This window comes from Mesoplodon densirostris, chromosome 19 (assembly GCF_025265405.1).
Source record: "Mesoplodon densirostris isolate mMesDen1 chromosome 19, mMesDen1 primary haplotype, whole genome shotgun sequence".
Classification (NCBI taxonomy): Eukaryota; Metazoa; Chordata; class Mammalia; order Artiodactyla; family Ziphiidae; genus Mesoplodon; species Mesoplodon densirostris.
The window spans coordinates 14,779,409-14,798,649 of record NC_082679.1 but is presented as its reverse complement, the minus strand read 5'-3'; the positions used below and the strand labels follow the sequence as shown (position 1 = coordinate 14,798,649).

At 40.9% G+C, this 19,241-nt stretch overlaps 1 protein-coding gene across 1 annotated transcript in view; it reads right to left on the bottom strand.

Annotated features, from left to right (window-relative positions):
* Positions 1 to 19,241, bottom strand: part of ZNF571 (zinc finger protein 571) — a 183,991-nt gene that overhangs the window by 60,753 nt on the left and 103,997 nt on the right. The window contains exons 7-8 of the mRNA XM_060084800.1: positions 3,767 to 4,735; positions 3,561 to 3,682 (exon numbers count right to left, since the gene is read on the bottom strand). Of these exons, the coding sequence (XP_059940783.1) occupies positions 3,561 to 3,682; positions 3,767 to 4,735 (1,091 nt within the window). The remainder of the gene's footprint in view (positions 1 to 3,560; positions 3,683 to 3,766; positions 4,736 to 19,241) is intronic.

Genomic DNA, 19,241 nt, shown 5'->3' with positions numbered 1-19,241 from the left:
TGTTCATTTTACTGTTCTATTTTTGTATACATTTGAAATTTTCTACAATAAAAAGTTAAGAGAGGGACTTCCCTGGTGGTGCAGTGGATAAGACTCTGCGCTCCTAATGCAGGGGCCCGGGTTCAATCCCTGGTCAGGGAACTAGATCCCACATGCATGCTACAACTAAGAGTTTGCATGCCACAACTAAGGAGCCAGTGAGCCACAACTAAGGTGCCCGCCTGCTGCAACTAAGACCTGGTGCAACCAAATAAATAAATAAAAATTTTTTTTAAGTTTAAACAAAATAAAGCAAGTTACAGATAAATGGGTACTTATCCCGTTAAAACATACTCTTATTACATTCAGGTGTGGGCCATATTTGAAAACAGAAGGAAACAACAAAAAATAAAAACCAAAGTTTTAACAGTAGATGGTTGGGAGATAGTGAAGGTGATTTATTTTTTAATTTTTTGCACTATTTCTTTGGTATGGCATAAACTTTAATATGGAATGTTGTAAGAGGAATGTAATGATTTTTGAAAAGAATTATATGCATGTAAGGGAAATAAAGCTTAATTTTGAACAGTTATGATGGTATCAATATATCTTAAAGTAGCAACTAAACCAGTATTGCAGCCATGACTTCCGTTTGTCTTTAATAATCCTTTGATTAGTGTACATTCCTATCCCCTCCCACTACCTTAAAAGGTAAACCCTAAGTTTTAAAATTTGATTTATGAAATAAACATAACAGTGCTGAGATAATTAGCATTCATTCAAGTTTCTCCTGTTAAACAATCTTGTAACAACAGCATCAAGAATAAAAACCTGGGCTTCCCTGGTGGCGCAGTGGTTGAGGGTCCGCCTGCTGATGCAGGGGACGTGGGTTCGTGCCCCGGTCCAGGAGGATCCCACATGCCGCGGAGCGGCTGGGCCTGTGAGCCATGGCCGCTGAGCCTGTGTGTCCGGAGCCTGTGCTCCACAACGGGAGAGGCCACAGCAGTGAGAGGCCCGCGTACCGCAAAATAAATAAATAAATAAATAAAAACCTTACTAAATTGATCTAGATGACAGAGTAGGGAAACGATTGTGAAAATTTAAGCTAGAAGGATTGTCCCTGTATAGTTTAGTGACTGACTGTAGAACAGAAAAGCATTATGCCACCCACTAAATTTAAATAACTGCAATTATGCCTTAAATTTCCTCTTATAATTATTCCTTTTGGTCAAGAATAGATTTCTCGAAGTGTGTTCACAACACAAAATATTAAGTATTATGGAATAGAAGGGATTCATGGTCAGGAATGGGAAACAGTGGGTTAAACAAAGGTAATATTTTCTTTATTGCAGGACTTCTTACAATTTTTTAATTTGGCTTGTTCAAAGTGGAATTCATTAAACCAATAAGAAAATTTGGTTATGCATGGCCTTACATGCAATGAGGCAGAACACTTCTTCTCCAAAGGTATTTTGGAGATTATTATTTCTTGAATGTATCTTAGGAAAATCTGGTTCTGGGTATTTTCTGCAAAAGGCTGCTAACATGCATATATATTACTTGTCAGAGGTATTATCAATAACCTATTATCATTGTAGCACATAACATTCTACTTACATTCCATTATTTACATTTTCTTTAAATTTAGTTGGGCAATAATGGTAGTCCCTGAATTGTAAACAACTGACCAATGATGGCATAGTTTGTCTAATCTGAGTGGAGAATGCATGATTGCATTGGCATCACCGTGGTTACACTAATGATTCAGAGTGTTCTAATGGTTCTCAATCACACTTATCTTTTTTGTTATTGTTGTTTAAAAAATGGTGTATTAACATTTAGATTATAATTTTGTAATATATTGGTAAAACCAGTGTTTTTTAGAGTGGGGATAGTGAATATTAAGTTGTGAAGCAACTAAGTGGGCTGCAGTGTTCATTACAGACTATGTAATAGAAAACAGCAGAGTGCCTCGCATACGGAAAAGTATTGTCTTGGGAAATTTTGTATCAATTCTTCTATCAGTGGCTTTTATTTTACTTTTATTATTTGCTTTTATTTTACTAATTATTTATTTCCATTATGTACTAATACATTTCATTATATATCATCATAGTATCTTTTCCTTGAAGTGTAGAAGAAAAACATAATTCATACTTTATAATGTTCAAAATAATTGAATGCACAAACATGTCTGCTAATTAATTACTTGTTAACTGGGTTTTTAATGTTTTATATTATTCAGAAATCCCTGAGAGAATTCATGTAAGTGGTTTAACTTGAATTTAAATTATGTTTGGGAAAATTGGTTAGGGTACTTGAATGCGTTGGAAACATTATTTTTCCCATTTGAAGTAATGGGATGTAGGTAGGCTCTGAAGTTTGGGCATCTGAAAATGTACTGTTCAACCTGTTATCAGGAATAGATTAGGTTCAGATAATGAGGAAAAACTGTAGTTGGTAAATTTTGCTTTGATTTCTCATTTAAGACAATATTTTGTAGGGTTTTTTTTTAATGGCGTTAACTTGGCCATCATTTTGTTGGTAACTTCTTTTATCCTTAAAGTAGTAATTAGAAAATGTGGAATAAAGACTTCTGCTTTTGTAATTTGTTGTAGGAAAATCTCCTCTCCTTGATTTTATAAAAAAGCTCTACAACGGTAAAGAAATTTCTTCCATAGAGTTTCTTGCCAGTATGAATTTTCTGGTGCAGCAAAACTTATGAGCTCTAAAATAGAGGCCTTCATACTCTTATTATGTTCTAAAGCTCTTGTCATAGAATAAATTATTTGGGTTCAAAAGGGGATAGATGGTAATAGAATGTTTACATCTTTCTACGGTACTTATAAAATATTCCTACCATTTGACTTCTCTAATAGCATTGATAATGATGATGATAATAATAATGATAATAACACTGAGTATCAGATACTGTCCAAAGGGAGTTACATGTGTTTAATCACTTACAATTTGATCATTATTATACCATTATAGTATTTTACACATAAAGAAATGGAGGCACAGAGAAGTTACTTAACCTATCCAATTTCACAGTTAGGAAATATTAAAATAGAGATGGTGCTCAATAAAGGATATAATTCAGCATTACTTTCCAGGGTTATAGAGATTTTAAAAAATGTTTAATGGGTTCCAGAAGTCATTTATTTCTGCATTCATGAAGTTAATATAAGCTTTCTAAAAATGAGTTGATTTTGAACACAATCAAAAGGATGTCCTGGGGCCTCCCTGGTGGCGCAAGTGGTTGAGAGTCCGCCTGCCGGTGCGGGGGATACAGGTTCGTGCCCCGGTCTGGGAGGATCCCATATGCCGCGGAGCGGCTGGGCCCGTGGGCCATGGCCGCTGAGCCTGCGCGTCCGGAGCCTGCGCGTCCGGAGCCTGTGCTCCGCAACGGGGGAGGCCACAACAGTGAGAGGCCCGCATACCGCAAAAAAAAAAAAAAAAAAAGGATGTCCTATTTCATTACAAACATAATATGAGTTCTCTAATATTCCAGAGCTGCTGAAGATGGGTGAAGGCTTTCTTATATTAAATCATATATAAAGCTTTCTCAATTATGAAGCCTCATATGTTGAGTAAGTTGTGAATGACGTCTAAAGTCTTTACCACACTGTATGCATGCATAGGGTTGCTCACCAGTATGGATCCTTTGATGTAGAGTAAGTTCTGAGCCACGACTGAAGGCCTTCCCATATTCCTTACATTCATAGGGTTTCTCACCATTATGAGTTCTTAGATGTTCAGTAAGGTGTGAGCCACAAATAAAGGCCTTCCCACATTGCTTACATTCATAGGGTTTTTCATCTCTATGAATTCTCTGGTGTTCACTAAGTTGTGAGCCATAAATAAAAGCTTTGTCACATTCCTTACATTTGTAGGGTTTTTCACCTGTATGAATTCTCTGATGATATGTAAGTTGTGTGTTACGAAAAAAGGTCTTCCCACATTCCTTACATTCATAATGCTTCTCACCATGAATTTTCTCATGTTGCGTAAGATATGCACCACAAATAAAGGTCTTTCCACATTCCTTACATTCAAAGGGTTTCTCACCTGTATGAATTCTCTGATGCTCACTAAGTTGTTTGCCACAAATAAAGGCCTTTCCACATTCCTGACATTTGTAAGGTTTCTCACCTGTATGAATTCTCTGATGTTGAGTAAGATTAGAATTAGAAATAAAGGCTTTCCCACATTCTTTGCATATATAGGGTCTCTCACCTGTATGAACTCTCAGATGATAAGTAAGTTGTGAGCCACGAGAAAAGGCCTTTCCACATTCTTTACATTCATAGGGTTTCTCACCTGTGTGAATTCTCTGATGTTCATTAAGTTGGGAGGCACATAAAAAGGCCTTCCCACATTCTTTACATCTGTAAGGCTTTTCACCAGTATGAACTCTTTGATGATAAGTAAGGTGTGAACCAAGAATAAAAGCCTTTCCACATTCCTTACACTCATAGGGTTTCTCACCACTATGAATTCTCTGATGGTAAGTAAGCTGAGAGCCAAGAATAAAGGCCTTCCCACATTCCTTACATTCATAAGGTTTTTCACCACTATGAATTCTCTGATGGAGTGTATATTGTGAACAATAACTAAAGGCTTTTCCACATTTCTTACATTCATATGGTTTCTCTCCTGTATGAACTCTCTGATGTTCAGTGAGTTGCGAACCACGAATAAAGGCCTTCCCACATGCTTTACATTGATAAGGTTTTTCATTAGTGTGAATTTTCTGATGTTGAATCAGATCAGAACTACGACCAAAGGCCTTTCCACATTCCATACACTCATAAGGTTTCTCACCATTCTGAATCCTCTGATGTTGAATATAGGTTGGCTTTTTGCTGAATATCTTCCTACATTTCCTAACGTCAGAGTGTTTCTCTTTATTATGACTTTTCTCATGTTGAATAAGGCATGACAAGTAGCTGAAAGCTTGTTTACATTCCTTACATTTGTACAATTTTTCCTTGGTAGGATTTATCTGATGAAGAATAGGGGACATGGAATGGCTTTGAGTGGCCTCTTCTTTACAGGTAATTTTCATGCGCATGTATGGTCTTTCCTGACTTCTCTGTTGATCCTCAAACTTGCCTTTGCACTCTGTATTTTCTCCAAGATCATTGCACTCAAGGTTATGGCTGATAGGTTTCCTCATATTCTCCCATTGCAGTGATTCCATTTCATAAGTTCCCTTTTCTGGACATGACTTTTTGGTCTTACAGCTGTATTCCAAGTCTGTAAAATAACAAGAAAGCAAATTCCTGCTGTTTTTGTTTGTAAGAAAAAATGAACTGTCTAAGGTAAAAATGGTAGATAAAATGATAATTCTCATAAGAACAGAATGGCTTAAACATTGCTAAAAGTTTTGTGCAATTTTAAAAAAGGCACAAGGAGAGAACATAGAATGAGGGGAATTTATAAGGGAAAATTAATTAAGAAAACAGATTAAGTCAGTGGTTCTCAAACTTTGGAGTGGATTAGAATCACCAAGGAAGCTTATAAAATTACAACAAAACACCCCTGGAAATAAACAAACAAATGCCTGGGTGGATAGCCAATCTATCAACAAATCCTATTAGCTCTCCCGTCAAAATTTATCAAATATCTGACCACATCCACTACAACCACATTAGGCCAAGCCACCCATCTCTCACTATAATAGCCTCTTATCAAATTCTTATGCATTTTAGACTCCCTCACATGCTGTTCCATCTGCCAGGAATGCTCTCTGCAAGGCCAGTTCCTTTTCGTCTAAAACATACTAACTTAAATGCCAGCTGCTCAGAAAGACTATCACTGAAAACTCTAATTGGGTCCATGCCATGTCTTTATTCTCTATATCTGCACCTTCTTCTTCATTCTTGTTTCAATCTTTGCAATTCTAGAATTACATTTTCTTTATTTATGTTGATCCTCCTATTCCTCAAGCTTCACAAGCATAGGAAAAATATGCCTCTTTATAGCTATTCCCCAGAACATAGAAAGCAAACACAGTGTTTTCTTTTCCCTTCATGTATTTTTTCAGGTCCTTCTTTCCAGTACCTTCTACTCAAGGCCAAATGTTCTCATATTTTCCAGAAAAGCATAAGGTTCTATAATGTTCTAGAAATATTGACAACTTTATACACTAAAGAAAATTTTATGTTATTCTGAACAAAGTTGGGAGATGGCTGTAATTTTCAAATGTAGAAGAACACTATCCACTGTGACTGGAGCCCCAGGCACACTCTGGCAACACTGTATATAGGCTGTAGAGTGTAACAGAGGATGGTAGTGGGAAAGAAAATAAACATATATTGGTAAATTCAACTTCAAATGGTCTTTTAGAAATAAGAGTCAGAAATCTGGGAAAACGTGCTTTTGCTAAAAAGTACAATGAAACTGTAAACTGTAAAATACAATGAAACTGTACACTGTAAAGTACAATGAAACTGCAAACTGTAAACAAAAACCCCCACATGGCTCAATTTAACACCAACTCGTCAGCAAAATGTACTGGGATGAGAGTATCTGGCTTCTACTTTCTGTCAGAGAAGCACAATATGGTTTACAAGACAGTAGGAAAGAAACCAACTGGAATATGGTGATTAATGGAACAGTGTAAGGGACCAGATAAATCCAATTTAGATTCCAAACTGCTCTCCATGTTGTAGTAACATGATAATAAAAATGGGAAGAAATATAAATCTAATGATTCTGGGGTGGGAAGCACTGTGAGACCACACAGGGTAAGGTGCTAAATGGCAACCTAGTGGGATAAAGAAAGTAAAGATAAGAATACCCAAGTCTTGGGCTTCCCTGGTGGCGCAGTGGTTGAGAGTCCGCCTGCCGATGCAGGGGACGCGGGTTTGTGCCCCGGTGCGGGAGGATCCCACATGCCGCAGAGCGGCTGGGCCCGTGAGCCATGGCCGCTGAGCCTGCGCGTCTGGAGCCTGTGCTCCGCAATGGGAGAGGCCACAACAGTGAGAGGCCCAATTAGCTAAAAAAAAAAAAAAAAAAAAGGAAGGAGGCTATGAACAGTAATTATTAGGCTCTGGTTTGGTTCAAATAAAGTACAAGGCAGCATTTAAAAAAAAAAAAAAAAGAATACCCAAGTCTTAAAACCTTGCTGAGGGTGAGGAATATATATGAAATGTACTAAAATAAGTAGTTCTTTTTATTGTCATTAAATCAATGCAAGAATAACTGGGAAAACGGCAAAAGGGGCGATGACTGAAGACAACAAAATGGAGTCTGAAAAGCAGAAGGCATATTGAAAGGCCCCTTTGACTCTTACCCCCTTGAGTCCTACTGAGTCTATCTCCTAAATAGCTCTTGAATCTGTTTCCTTATCCCCAACACCACTGCCAACACTCTGAGGATGCCCAAAGCAACTCTCATTTGAGCCACAACAATAACCTACTCAGTAACGTCATGAGACCCTTCCTTCTAATTTCCATCTGGCAGTCAGAGTAATATATTAAATGTGTAAATCACATTATGTCACTGTCCTATATAAGATTCTTCATAAGCTTGCAAATGCTTTGGGGATAAAATTCAAACTTGTTAGTAGCATCTTTCAAACTGCTTTTGACTGCAACCTTACAATAAGAAATGCATGTTACATTATTATGCATGTTATATTGTGAGTACACATGCACAAACATAAACAAGACAAATAGGTCATGAAATTTTCTTTTTTACATGTGATGCATTCTGATATTTTATTTTATTTTCTCTTCTGTGTTATTTTATTTATGAAACAAAACCAAACCAAAAAATAAAAACAAATGCTGCTCACATTCAATAAAGATGTTAAAAAACAAACAAACAAAAAAACAAATGCTGCTCACAGCCTACCAGGTCATTTCATAACCCCTAGAAGGTGCTGCCTGGCCTGGCTTCTGCCAGCTTCTCCAAACTCACACCTGGTACCTCTCCCTTACTAGGCTCCAACTACAAGGGTCTTCTTTGAATATCTCATATACACCGGGCTCTATCCTCTTATAGCCTTTAGTACATTGTTCCCTTTGCTAGGAATGCTCTTCCCTATACCCTCAGCCTCCCTACTGGCTTTCCATCCTTTCAGGGCTCATCTGAAATCTCACAGACCTTTGCAATTCCTGAAAAGCCTTCCCCAAACCCAGACTTCGAGTAACACTGCACCTACAATTCTTTCTTCTATTAAGACAACCACTCCACTCACTGCAGCCTAAAAGAAAGGCCCCCATAGCTTTTGGTGCTGGTAAGACCTCCACATCCTGCTATTAAGGCTGGTTTCTCCTGGGAGGTCTTGATTTCCATAAACTCTTAGTGTGACCGTCCCATCACTCTTAGTTTGTAACAGAAATAAGCACCCACCTTCCCCAAAGAGACCACTCAGGACCAATCCTGTAATGCTTGACATCTCTGGGTATCCAATTACCTCTGAAAAGCTCTGGCTTCCTGGGTCCTTGGTCATCACTAGGACTCTCATCCCAATCCAGGTCTGGACATCCTCTTTTATGACCCAATATTCTATTGCATGCTAACCAACAGACCTTCTGGAACTCACAGTGTACTTTCCAGAAGTACTCTAACCTCAGCCTCCCTTCTGATTATTCTCTTCATCTTCTTGCTCTGATTGAAACCTTGAGCACACTGCTTCCCCTGAAACACTGTTTTCCTTCACTTCTTTCCACCTACCCTCTCCCACAGTAGATATAATAGACCTTGTTGTTACCAATAATCACAACACCTCTAAAAGTTCAGTTTTGAGCAATCATCTTTTTGACCACTACCACCCATATTTCATTTACTCTTATACCATCTCTCTATTATTTATCTCCATCTTAAAGACTCTCCTTTGAAATCAAAACAAAACAACCTCTCCTTTGATTCTTTGGTTCATTTTGCAGCTCCTATCCATTTACTGTACTCCTTCCTGGCAAAACTTCTCAAGAGAGTTGTCTGTACTTCCTGTCTATACTTTTTATTCCCCTTTACTCCCACCCTCATAACTAACATTTTGCTGTATTTACTTCCAGGTTTTTTCCCTGAACTTTTATGTAGTTACATATACAAACTTGAATCAAACTTCTTTTTCCTCATTATTATATCATACTTCTTTTTCCTCACTATTATAATACTGTTATTTAAAACTTCTAAAGCATTTAAAAACTCTGTTTGTACCTTTGAGAGCTCCTCAAATGGGCCTTCCACACTGCCTGGTGAGTTAACTCACTATCCCACTGTAGTTTTTACTGTTGACTTTTTTCTTCTTCATTCTCTTTTTAATCCTCTAAAATCAGGTTTTTGCTCCTCTCATTTCCAAACCTACTTTGTCAGGGTCACCAATATCCTTCATCTTGCCAAATCCAATAGTCAATTCTTAGCCTTCATCTTACTTGAGCTCTTAGCAGTATCTTTCACAGTTAACCACTCTCTCCTTGTGTTTGTCATGGCTTCCAGTACACTGAATTCCCAATTACTTCCTAGATCACAGGTTAATCAGGAAGCTCCTGAATTTCCTTTGCTGGATCATTTTCCTCTTCCCAACTAAATGTTGCAATGCCCCATGATTTAGCCCTTGGACTTTATTTACCTTGCTTTCCATCTAAACCAATCCCTCCATAATCTCATCTCGTCCCATCATACAGAGATTAATCCTATATTTATCTCTTCAGTCCTGACTACCCTCCTGCAGACTTTCAAATGTGTGTCTAACTTCTCTATGGAGATGTCTAATGGGCATCTCAAATGCGTAACTCTTGACTTCCATCTGCAGGCTTCCAAACGCTGATGCCTCTTTCTATTTCCAATCCTCAGCAAGTCCTATTAATCCTACCATCAAAATACAACCAGAATATAACCCATTCTCATCACCACATATTAAACCCCATTCCAAGCCACTATTATCTTTAATATAGACTCTTGAACCAGTCCTCTAACTGGTCTTTTGCTTCCATTCTTACCAGCACCAAAAGCTATGGGGGCCTTTCTACAGCTATGTGTCTTCCTACACATAGCACCCAGAGTGATCTTTAAACAATAATCCCCTACTCATCTGCACAAAAGTCTCCAAGGGCTCCCTATTATACCTAGGATAAAGCCTCACTCCTTGAAATAGCCTACAAGGCCTCATATGATCTGATCTCTGCCTATTTCTCTGACCTCATCTCTAATTTCCACTTTCACTCACTCTGTTCTAGCCACACTGACCTTCCTGCTGATCCTCAAATAAAGGAAGCTCAGCCTCTCCTCAGGGCCTTGGCACTTCTGTTCTCTCTGCCTGAACACACACTTGCCTTATTTTTACACAGCTAACTTCCTTCCGGTCTCAGTTCAAACGTTACCTCCTCTGAGAGATCATCCCTGTCCATCCTAATCTAAGAACACAGTAAGCTCTCAACAAACGTTTGCTGGTTGGAGATATCTAGCTAAATAAAAAAGAACAACTGGGAAAAAACTCAATCAAGAAATAGAAAAAAGGATTGTCTTGGAAGAAACCAAAGGTAGTTTCCTCATTAAAGCAAAAGGGGTGGGGGGACATCCCTGGTGGCACAGTGGTTAAGAATCAGCCTGCCAATGTAGGGTACACGGGTTCGAGCCCTGGTCCAGGAAGATCCCACATGCCGCAGAGCAACTAAGCCAGGACGCCACAACTACAGAAGCCTGGGCGCCTAGAGCACGTGCTGTGCAACAAGAGAAGCCGCAATGAGAAGCCTGCACACCACAATGAAGAGTAGCCCCCGCTCACCGCAACTAGAGAAAGCCCGCGTGCAGCAACGAACACCCAACATAGCCAAAAGTGATAAATAAATAACTTAATTTTTTTAAAAGGGTGGGGTGAATGTAGGAGGAAGAGCGGTAAATAGGAGTTGGAAAGGAAGTTCCTTTGGGAACTCATGTTGATATCACCTTCCTGCTCTCCCTAGGTCTCAGGTCTTCTTTCCACAGGCCTTTGAAGGGAGCTTCACACAAACATCGCAAAGTGTTGTCACTTCATAAAGCAGCTGTATTATTATCAGCAATAGCTGATCCTGTGTGGCCAGCTCTTATTCACCTGAGCTCCATCTTGTCATGGCTCTCACCACCATCCAGGGCTCCTTCCCTCGCTCCAATAAGGAAAACACATCTGGCTTAGGGATTGAACATCCAGCTTAAAAGAAAAGAAATGAGACATGGTCATGGGATGAAGAGTCCCAGATTCAAATCCAGTCCATTGGTCATCAAAGAAGAGAAACTGACAGGAAGTGATGGAGGAAGATGTGAAGGTCCGAAGGGTGAGAAATAAAAAGGTACACAGTGGGGCTGTCTACTTCTACTTTTAAAAAACTCAAACCTTTCCTTAGGGAATAGAAATCAGAAATTCACAATGAAGGAGGCAGAAAGTATGGGAGACAAATTCTGAAAACTGTGTAAAATGATCTTACCCAGTGAGATCAGGTGGCTGTAGTTCTCCACCATGACCTCCCTGTACAAATCGCGCTGAATGGGGTCAAGGCATTCCCATTCCTCCTGAGAGAAGTTGATGGCCACATCCCTGAAGGTTACCAACCACTGAAACAACAAATCCATTTATTATTTGTGAAATATGGTGATGATTTTGAGGTGAAATGAGATAAGAAGGAGGAGGGCATTGAAGGAAGGGGGTGATATAATAATTAATATGCCATGGCTGAACACCTGTAACATTGAAGGAAATTGGGTGCCTGAACTGTAGTGTCAACATGATCCTTGATCACTGCTATTGCCACAGACAAAACTTCCTACATATACTAGGACGATTCCATTATCCAGAAAGGTCTGGGAATACAAAAGGCCAGATGATTGCAGTTTCCCAATTAAATGAAATATTGTATGCAATCACACAGCACTTTAAGCTTTCTAATTCTCAATAAATAATAAATAAATTCTCAACTAATGGGTTCTTTCTGAAATTAACCTTCTCTCTTTAAAGAAAAGGATAAATGAAATTGATGAAATCTTTCCAAACAATTTTTTAACAAATCTCTGGACTGGAACATAGAATTTGGATATAACTTCGAATCTTTTTGAAGATTCAAGTTCATTAAGTCACTATATTATGTCACCAAATATAATGGACATACAGTATTTTCATTTTATGGATGTAATGATCTGCTTATTTGGGAGTATTTAAAACAAATTCTTTAATGTCTTTAGCTCTAGGAATCTAAAATTCTCAAAAGATTATACATCTGGCAGATTTTATTTGCTCCTACTTTCTGTGTTCCTAGGCTACAGCAGGCTGATGGATGCCAGTCTAGGTGCACACAGGCATCACTCTGACACATTCTGGCCAACTCCAAGGTAAGCCTTGCCTCTCATTGGTTTCTTGGCAAGAGGGATGTGGTAGGTAGACTAATGACCCCGCAAAGATGTCCATGTCTTAACCCCTGGAACCTGTGAGTATGTTACCTTACATGGCAAATGGGACTTTGTAGATGTGATTAAATTAAGAATCTTGGGGACATTATCCTGGATTTTCTGACTGGGCCCAATGGGATCACAAGGGTCTTTTAAGTGACAGAGGGAGGCAGAAGAGTCAAAGAAGGAGATGTGATAATGAAAGCAGAGATCAGAATGATGTGATTGCTGGCTCTGAAAATGGAGGGGACCCTTGAGCCAAGGAATGTGAGCAGCCTCTAGCAGCTGGAAATGCAAGAAAATAGATTTTCCTCTGGAACCTCCAGAAGGAACACAGACCTACCAACACCTTGATTTTAGCCCTATAAGACTGATTTCAGATTCCAACCTCCAAAAGTATGACAGTAAGTTTGTGTTTTAGTCACTAAGTTTGTAGTAATTTGTTACAGTAGCAACATGAAACTGTACAAGAGGCAAGATCTCTTTCTTCTCAGGACTCAGTTCCCCAACCAATTTCAAAGGCCTCACAAAAAAATCTCACCACACACTGAGATTGGGAACAACCAGTAGAAATGCTGTCACTTCCAAGTGGAAAACCTAGGTTTGTAGAGATCAAAGTCTGTCATGTGTCTCATTTAACTACCTCACTAAACCACTGTGCTAATACTACTCTTAAGGGGAGATATTTCTGCTTCCTCAGGGCTCCTGGCAGAATACCATCTGGTGCAGGGAAAAACATTTAGAGAAGAATGAAGCTCTTTGCTACGATCACTCACTGGAATGGGAGAAATTTGGGAGCAGTTCCTTTACAGGACTAAGCAAGGCAGAAAATATAGGAATAAATATATCTGGTGTTCATATAACCCAACAAAATGATTGCACTTCAGGGAGGAAAGAAGAAACAGCAACTCACGTGAGGCATGGTTTTGAGAACTGTCAGAACTGATCAACTTTCTGGGCTCCTCTCCTGTAGATGTGCAGAGTCCTAAGAGGAGAGCAGGGCTGGAGAAGGAAAACAAAGCCATGAGAACAAGCTTGCCTCAGAGCCCACAAAATGAGCACCTTGGAACTACCTTTATTTCCCCTCTTTGAGGGAAGTTTGGGAAAATCTCAGCCCTCTTACAAATCCAGTGGAATCCAGATAGAGCAGAGGGAATTCAGGCCAGACTTTTCCTTAATCCCCATGATGCTGAACAGGACCCCAGAGGGTGCCAGTTTCCATGGGCATCTTACATCTGTAGGATAGGGGAGTACCCAGGGAGCCCTGGGGAGCAGCGCTTCCCCAGAGCCCACATGCTAAATGAGATGCTTCGCTTCCATGCTTAAAGGCTCAGGCCCACAAGACTGCTCCTGACTTCAGAAGCCAATCGCAAATCCCAGGCCACTGTACTTCTGACCAACCAGCTATAAATTGTGGGCTCCTACAATCCCCTCCTAAGGTTCTATACTTTGCTAGGATGGCTCACAGAACTTAGGAAAACACTTCACTTATGTTTACCAATTAATTATAATGGTTACAATTTAGGAGCAGCCAAATGGAAAAGATGCATAGGGCAAGGTATGGCGGAGGGGGAGCTTGGAGTTTCCAATGCTCTCTTTGGGATTGCCACCTTCAAAGCACCTCAAGGTGTTCACTAATCCAGAAGCTCATCAAATCTAGTTCGAGAGTTTTTATAGGGCTTAACCTCCAGTCCCACCCTCCCCTTTCCTGGAGGTCAGGTCAGTGGGTGGGTTGGAAAGTTCCAACCCTCTAATCATTTGGTCTTTCTGGTGATTAGCTCCATCCTGAAGCTATCTAGGGGCCACACTCCAAGCCACCTCATTAGCATAAATTCAGGTGTGATCAAAAGGGGTTCACTATGAATAACAAAACACACTCCTATCACTCAGAAATTTGCTGTTAGGAAAACCACATAGTCGATGAAGAAAAGTTCTTATTTGTAGAACTCCAGCTAAGAAATGCAGAAGGAATTGAGAGAATTAGTTTTAAAAATCACTATATGTAACACTTAATAAAATAATAGATCTCAGCATCAATCATAAATGGATGTTATAACCTCTACGTCAGTGTTTCTTACCTTTTTTTTCATTATTAGTTCCCCCAAAGCCTTTTAAGACAACTTTTCTCTTGATACCACTTACCTATGAAATTTTAATACCACAGATATACTGTATATGTGTTTATGTACTGTGTCCACAAACCATTATAATATTTAGTAAGAGTTTTGTCCCCCTCCCTGCCAAGAACCAAGTTTCACCCCCGTGGGGGCAATACCCCTCCTTCTGCCATTGAGAATGCATGCTTTAGGTGAAAGAGGAAGAGGGCATTTTATAAAGGAAGAATTAAGTGGACAGCACTTGAACACCAATCAACATGGCATCACCAGAAGTGGGACACCAGACTTTAAAAAACCTCAGGATGTGATGTCACAGAAGTACACAACATAACCTATGAATTATTTTTGCCTGAAAATGTGATTTAGGCAAAATATGATCTGAATCTGATCAAGGCTCTAGATCTAACTACCCCTTAACAGAAATATGTAGCATAGGGGAACTAATTATATGACACCACAAGGAAGAAATTAGCCAAAAGGAGAATGCACAATATTCTGTAAACAAATAACCTAGTTTTTCTACAAATCAATGGCAACAATTAAAGTAAAAACAGAAAATAGAGAAAACTGTTATGGATTAAAGAAACTTAAGAGATTTGACAGGGACTTCCCTGGCGGTCCAGTGATTAGCACTCCACACTTCCAGTGCAGGGGGCCCAGGGTTTGATCCCTGGTTGGGGAACTAAGATCCCACATGCTGGTCGTCCAGAATTTAAAAAAAAAAAAATTAATAAGAAAAGAGATTTGACAACCAAATGTAATGTGTGGACCTATCTGAATCATGATTTGAACAAACCAATTGTAAAAAAATCTATCTTCCAAAGAATTGGGGAAGTTTGAATATACCCTGGGTATATGATATTATGGAATGACTTAGTTTTTAAAGTTGAGATAGTATCATGGTTATTATTTTAAAATATGTCCTTTTGGTTACATAAGCATACATGTGATTAAAATAACACTTTGAAATACTAAAGGAAAAAGGGGGATGGATAGGTATAAGGATATTTGCAAATGTGTTAAATTACGGCTGAGCGTTGGACACACTGGGATCGTATTATTTTCTACCCTTCTTGAAAATTTCCATACAAAGTTAAAACAAAAGTCCACATTTCCTCCAGAAAGTATAGTTATCTTTCATCAAAAATCTTAGACCAGAAAGGGCTGATTTGTCATCAGGTGGAAAAGGAGAGGTGCAGGTGTGGTTGGTGAGTAGAGTAGTAGACTGGTGAGGCCATCCCTGGAGCGCCATGATTCACAGGGATAGCAATGCCTAAGGACAGTCACTGGTTTCTCCTAAGGTTTCTCCTTAGGAAGATGTTGCAGGAGGTAGCAACATCTTGAAAAGAAGAAACTCGAGAGAAGAAAGAAAATGGCAACATATTTTAGAAGAGACTCTTAGCTGTGCACTATTTTTTTCCTTTCCTCTGTATGCTTCTGTTGGAAAAAGTAGAACAGAGAAAAAAGAATCAAAGGATATCAAGCCTTTCCCAGAGCCGACCAAACAGTTTAGGACCAATTCCCACAACAACTTCAGGCTGAGAGAGGGATCAGTTTTTCCCCATAGGGCTCTCAAAGTAGAATGGGGCATCCTGTTAGGGTGGTCTTCTGCCTTCCTGGAGCATAAACTCTCATTGTAGGGGCATCTTCAGAATAGCCTCGTTCTCTGTAAAGTGAAGGAACTGCGGCACCTGGAACCGCGCGATTCTTAACTGGCGAGACTCTGTCCCTGTCTCACGGCGGGAGAGTACACAGTCACTAAAGGGGCACAGCAGCCAAGTGCGTCAGAAGGCGGCAGGTGAGCCCGTCACGCGGCCACAAAAGCGCGCGCACACTCACACACCCAGCACTGTGGAACGTTCATGATAACATCTCCCTGCTCCCGTTGGCCGGGAACCAAAGTCACAGCGCCGCTTTTGCCGGCGGAGAGCGACGCCAAGTGCACACTCATACCTGCGGCGCAGAGGACCACAGCTGATAGCACCACGCCTCCGCCGCTAGGAACCGAAGTGACGGGGCCGACGACCAGCGAAGAAGGGCACAGCCACTCCGCACTGGCAAGGCCGACTTCCGTAAGGAATTAACCTGAGTGCTACGAAGTTGGAGATATGTAGTCCAGAGCCAGGATCGTCTCTATTCCTGTCAGCACCGAGCCCCAGCCGGCACACCGGTATTCCCAGCACTTTACAGGAACTTCCTTCTGGATGCTCCAACCGAAAGGCAGCGTGCGGGTCCCAGCGAGGTAGTGCACTCACCTACCGCTGCAGACTGGATCCTTAAACCAAGGAGTAACGGAGTAAGTGTACGAAATGGCGCAGGGACGCGGTGGCCTCCGGGAAATGTAGTCTTAAACATGAACCCGGCCCGAACCAACAGATTCCAGAGGCAGTTGGCCACGTCCTGTGGTCCGGAATCGGGCGCGCCTCGGGGCTCCCTTGCTTGAACCCGGGAACTCACGCTGCTGCGGTGTGAGCCGAACTATTTCATTTTACTCAAGTGACTTCCCAGAGGTTCTAGAAAATCCCAAAGAGGTTACCAGAGCTTGAGTCTTGCAGTGATGCCTTCAGAGAAATGTAGTCCAGGGCTGAAAAACCTGCAGAAGTCTAGGAAGCAGGGTCCCCATTTCTTAGAGCTCTGGCCCGGACGAGGTGACGGTGACTACCGGGTTGCTGCTCAAAGGGGTTCAGGGGTGTGATGCTTACTTCATGGTCTTGTGTGTGTGTGTGTGTGTGTGTGTGTGTGTGTGTGTGTGTGCGCGCGCGCGCGCGCGCGCGCCCGCGCAAGGGCAAGTGTTCTCTACAGGGAATGGGAAGACTGTGGGGTGCGTGATGTGTGTCAGATTGTGCTTGAGACTGTGAGGAATGTTAGTGGATAAGTATGTGATCCATTCGGGATTGTGTTAAATGTCTGGGGATGGTTGTAACTATAGCTTTCAGGATGATGTATGGGATTAATCAGACAGTCTATGATTAAGTATTTTATAACTTGTAAGAAAATGCTTTTTCTTTGCATGGTTGTGAATTTAGAATAGATTCCATGGAATTATAGAAATGTTAAGTGAAAGATACGTTGAGAGTTCACCTGTAGTAGTGAATGTGGGAAAAGAAATGTGTGAACATAGTACTGTGAGAGTGGGTATGATTGTCTCATGATGCAGCTCTGTATAATAGTGGTATCTTTAAGCTTCAGTTTCCTCACCTGTAAAATGAGGTTAACATTCGTGTAACATTTGGAGCAGTGCTGTCCAATAGATGTTTCTGCAGAACTGGATTCCATGTCCGATGTCTGTGCTGTCCAATACCATAGCCCTGGCCACATTTAGCTATTGAGCACCTGAAATGAGACTAGTTTGACAGAGGAACTAAATTTTTTATTTTGTTTAATTTTAATAAATTTATATTTATTTATTTGTTTGTTTGTTTGTTTGTTTGTTTTTTCTTTTTGCGGTATGCGGGCCTCTCACTGTTGTGGCTTCTCCCGTTGCGGAGCGCAGGCTCCGGATGCGCAGGCCCAGCGGCCATGGCTCACGGGCCCAGCCGCTCCGCAGCATATGGGATCCTCCCAGACCGGGGCACGAACCCGTATCCCCTGCATCGGCAGGCGGACTCTTAACCACTGCGCCACCAGGGAGGCCCAAATTTATATTTAAATAGCTATATGTGGCTAGCTAAATTTGACAGCCCAGTCTGAAGTATCAATTTGCCTTCAAGATTTGGAGGGGAGAAACTTAAGTAATTTCATCTAGCAAATAATTTGAAAAATGAGTTTACATTGAAATGAAGAGAGATGAAAAATGCAAATTCAGCTTTAGTCTTTATTTGGGGGGGGAATAATTTGCATAGAGTCCACAAATATTACTATATACCGCAATGATTTTTTTTTACATACCACACACAGATCAAGATAAAGAACATTTCGGGAATTCCCTGGTGGTGCAGCGGTTAAGAATCCGCCTGCCAATGCAGGGAACACGGGGAAGATGCCACATGCCACGGAGCAACTAAGCCCGTGTGCCACAACTACTGAGCCCGCAGTGCTGCAACTACTAAAGCCCGGGCGCCTAGAGCCCATGCTCCGCAACAAAGAGAAGCGACCGCAACGAGAAGCCCGCACACTGCAACGAAGAGTAGCCGCGGCTCTCTGCAATTAGAGAAAGCCCGCGCGCAGCAACAAAGACCCAACTCAGCCATATATAAATAAATAAATAAATTGATTAAAATAAATAAATAAAATAAAAGGTAAAGAACATTTCAAGGATGCCAGAATGTTCCCTTGTGCCCCATCCTGGTCAGCTCTGACTCCACCTAGAAGTGACCATTTTTTGGACTTACAGCACTATAGATTAGTTTTGTGAATTCTTGAACTTCATTTAAATACAATCAGTGTAATGATATGTGTCTGGCATGTTTTTTTTTTTTTTTTTTAAATTTTATTTATTTATTTATTTATGGCTGTGTTGGGTCTTCGTTTCCGTGCGAGGGCTTTCTCTAGTTGCGGCAAGCGGGAGCCTCTCTTCATCGCAGCGTGCGGGCCTCTCACTGTCGCGGCCTCTCTTGTTGCGGAGCGCAGCCTCCAGACGTGCAGGCTCAGCGGCCATGGCTCACGGGACTAGTCGCTCCGCGGCATGTGGGATCTTCCCAGACCAGGGCTCGAACCCGTGTCCCCTGCATTGGCAGGCGGACTCTCAACCACTGCGCCACCAGGGAAGCCCTGGCATGTTTTTTTAAAAAAATATTTATTTATGCATGCTGCGCCGGGTCTTAGTTGCAG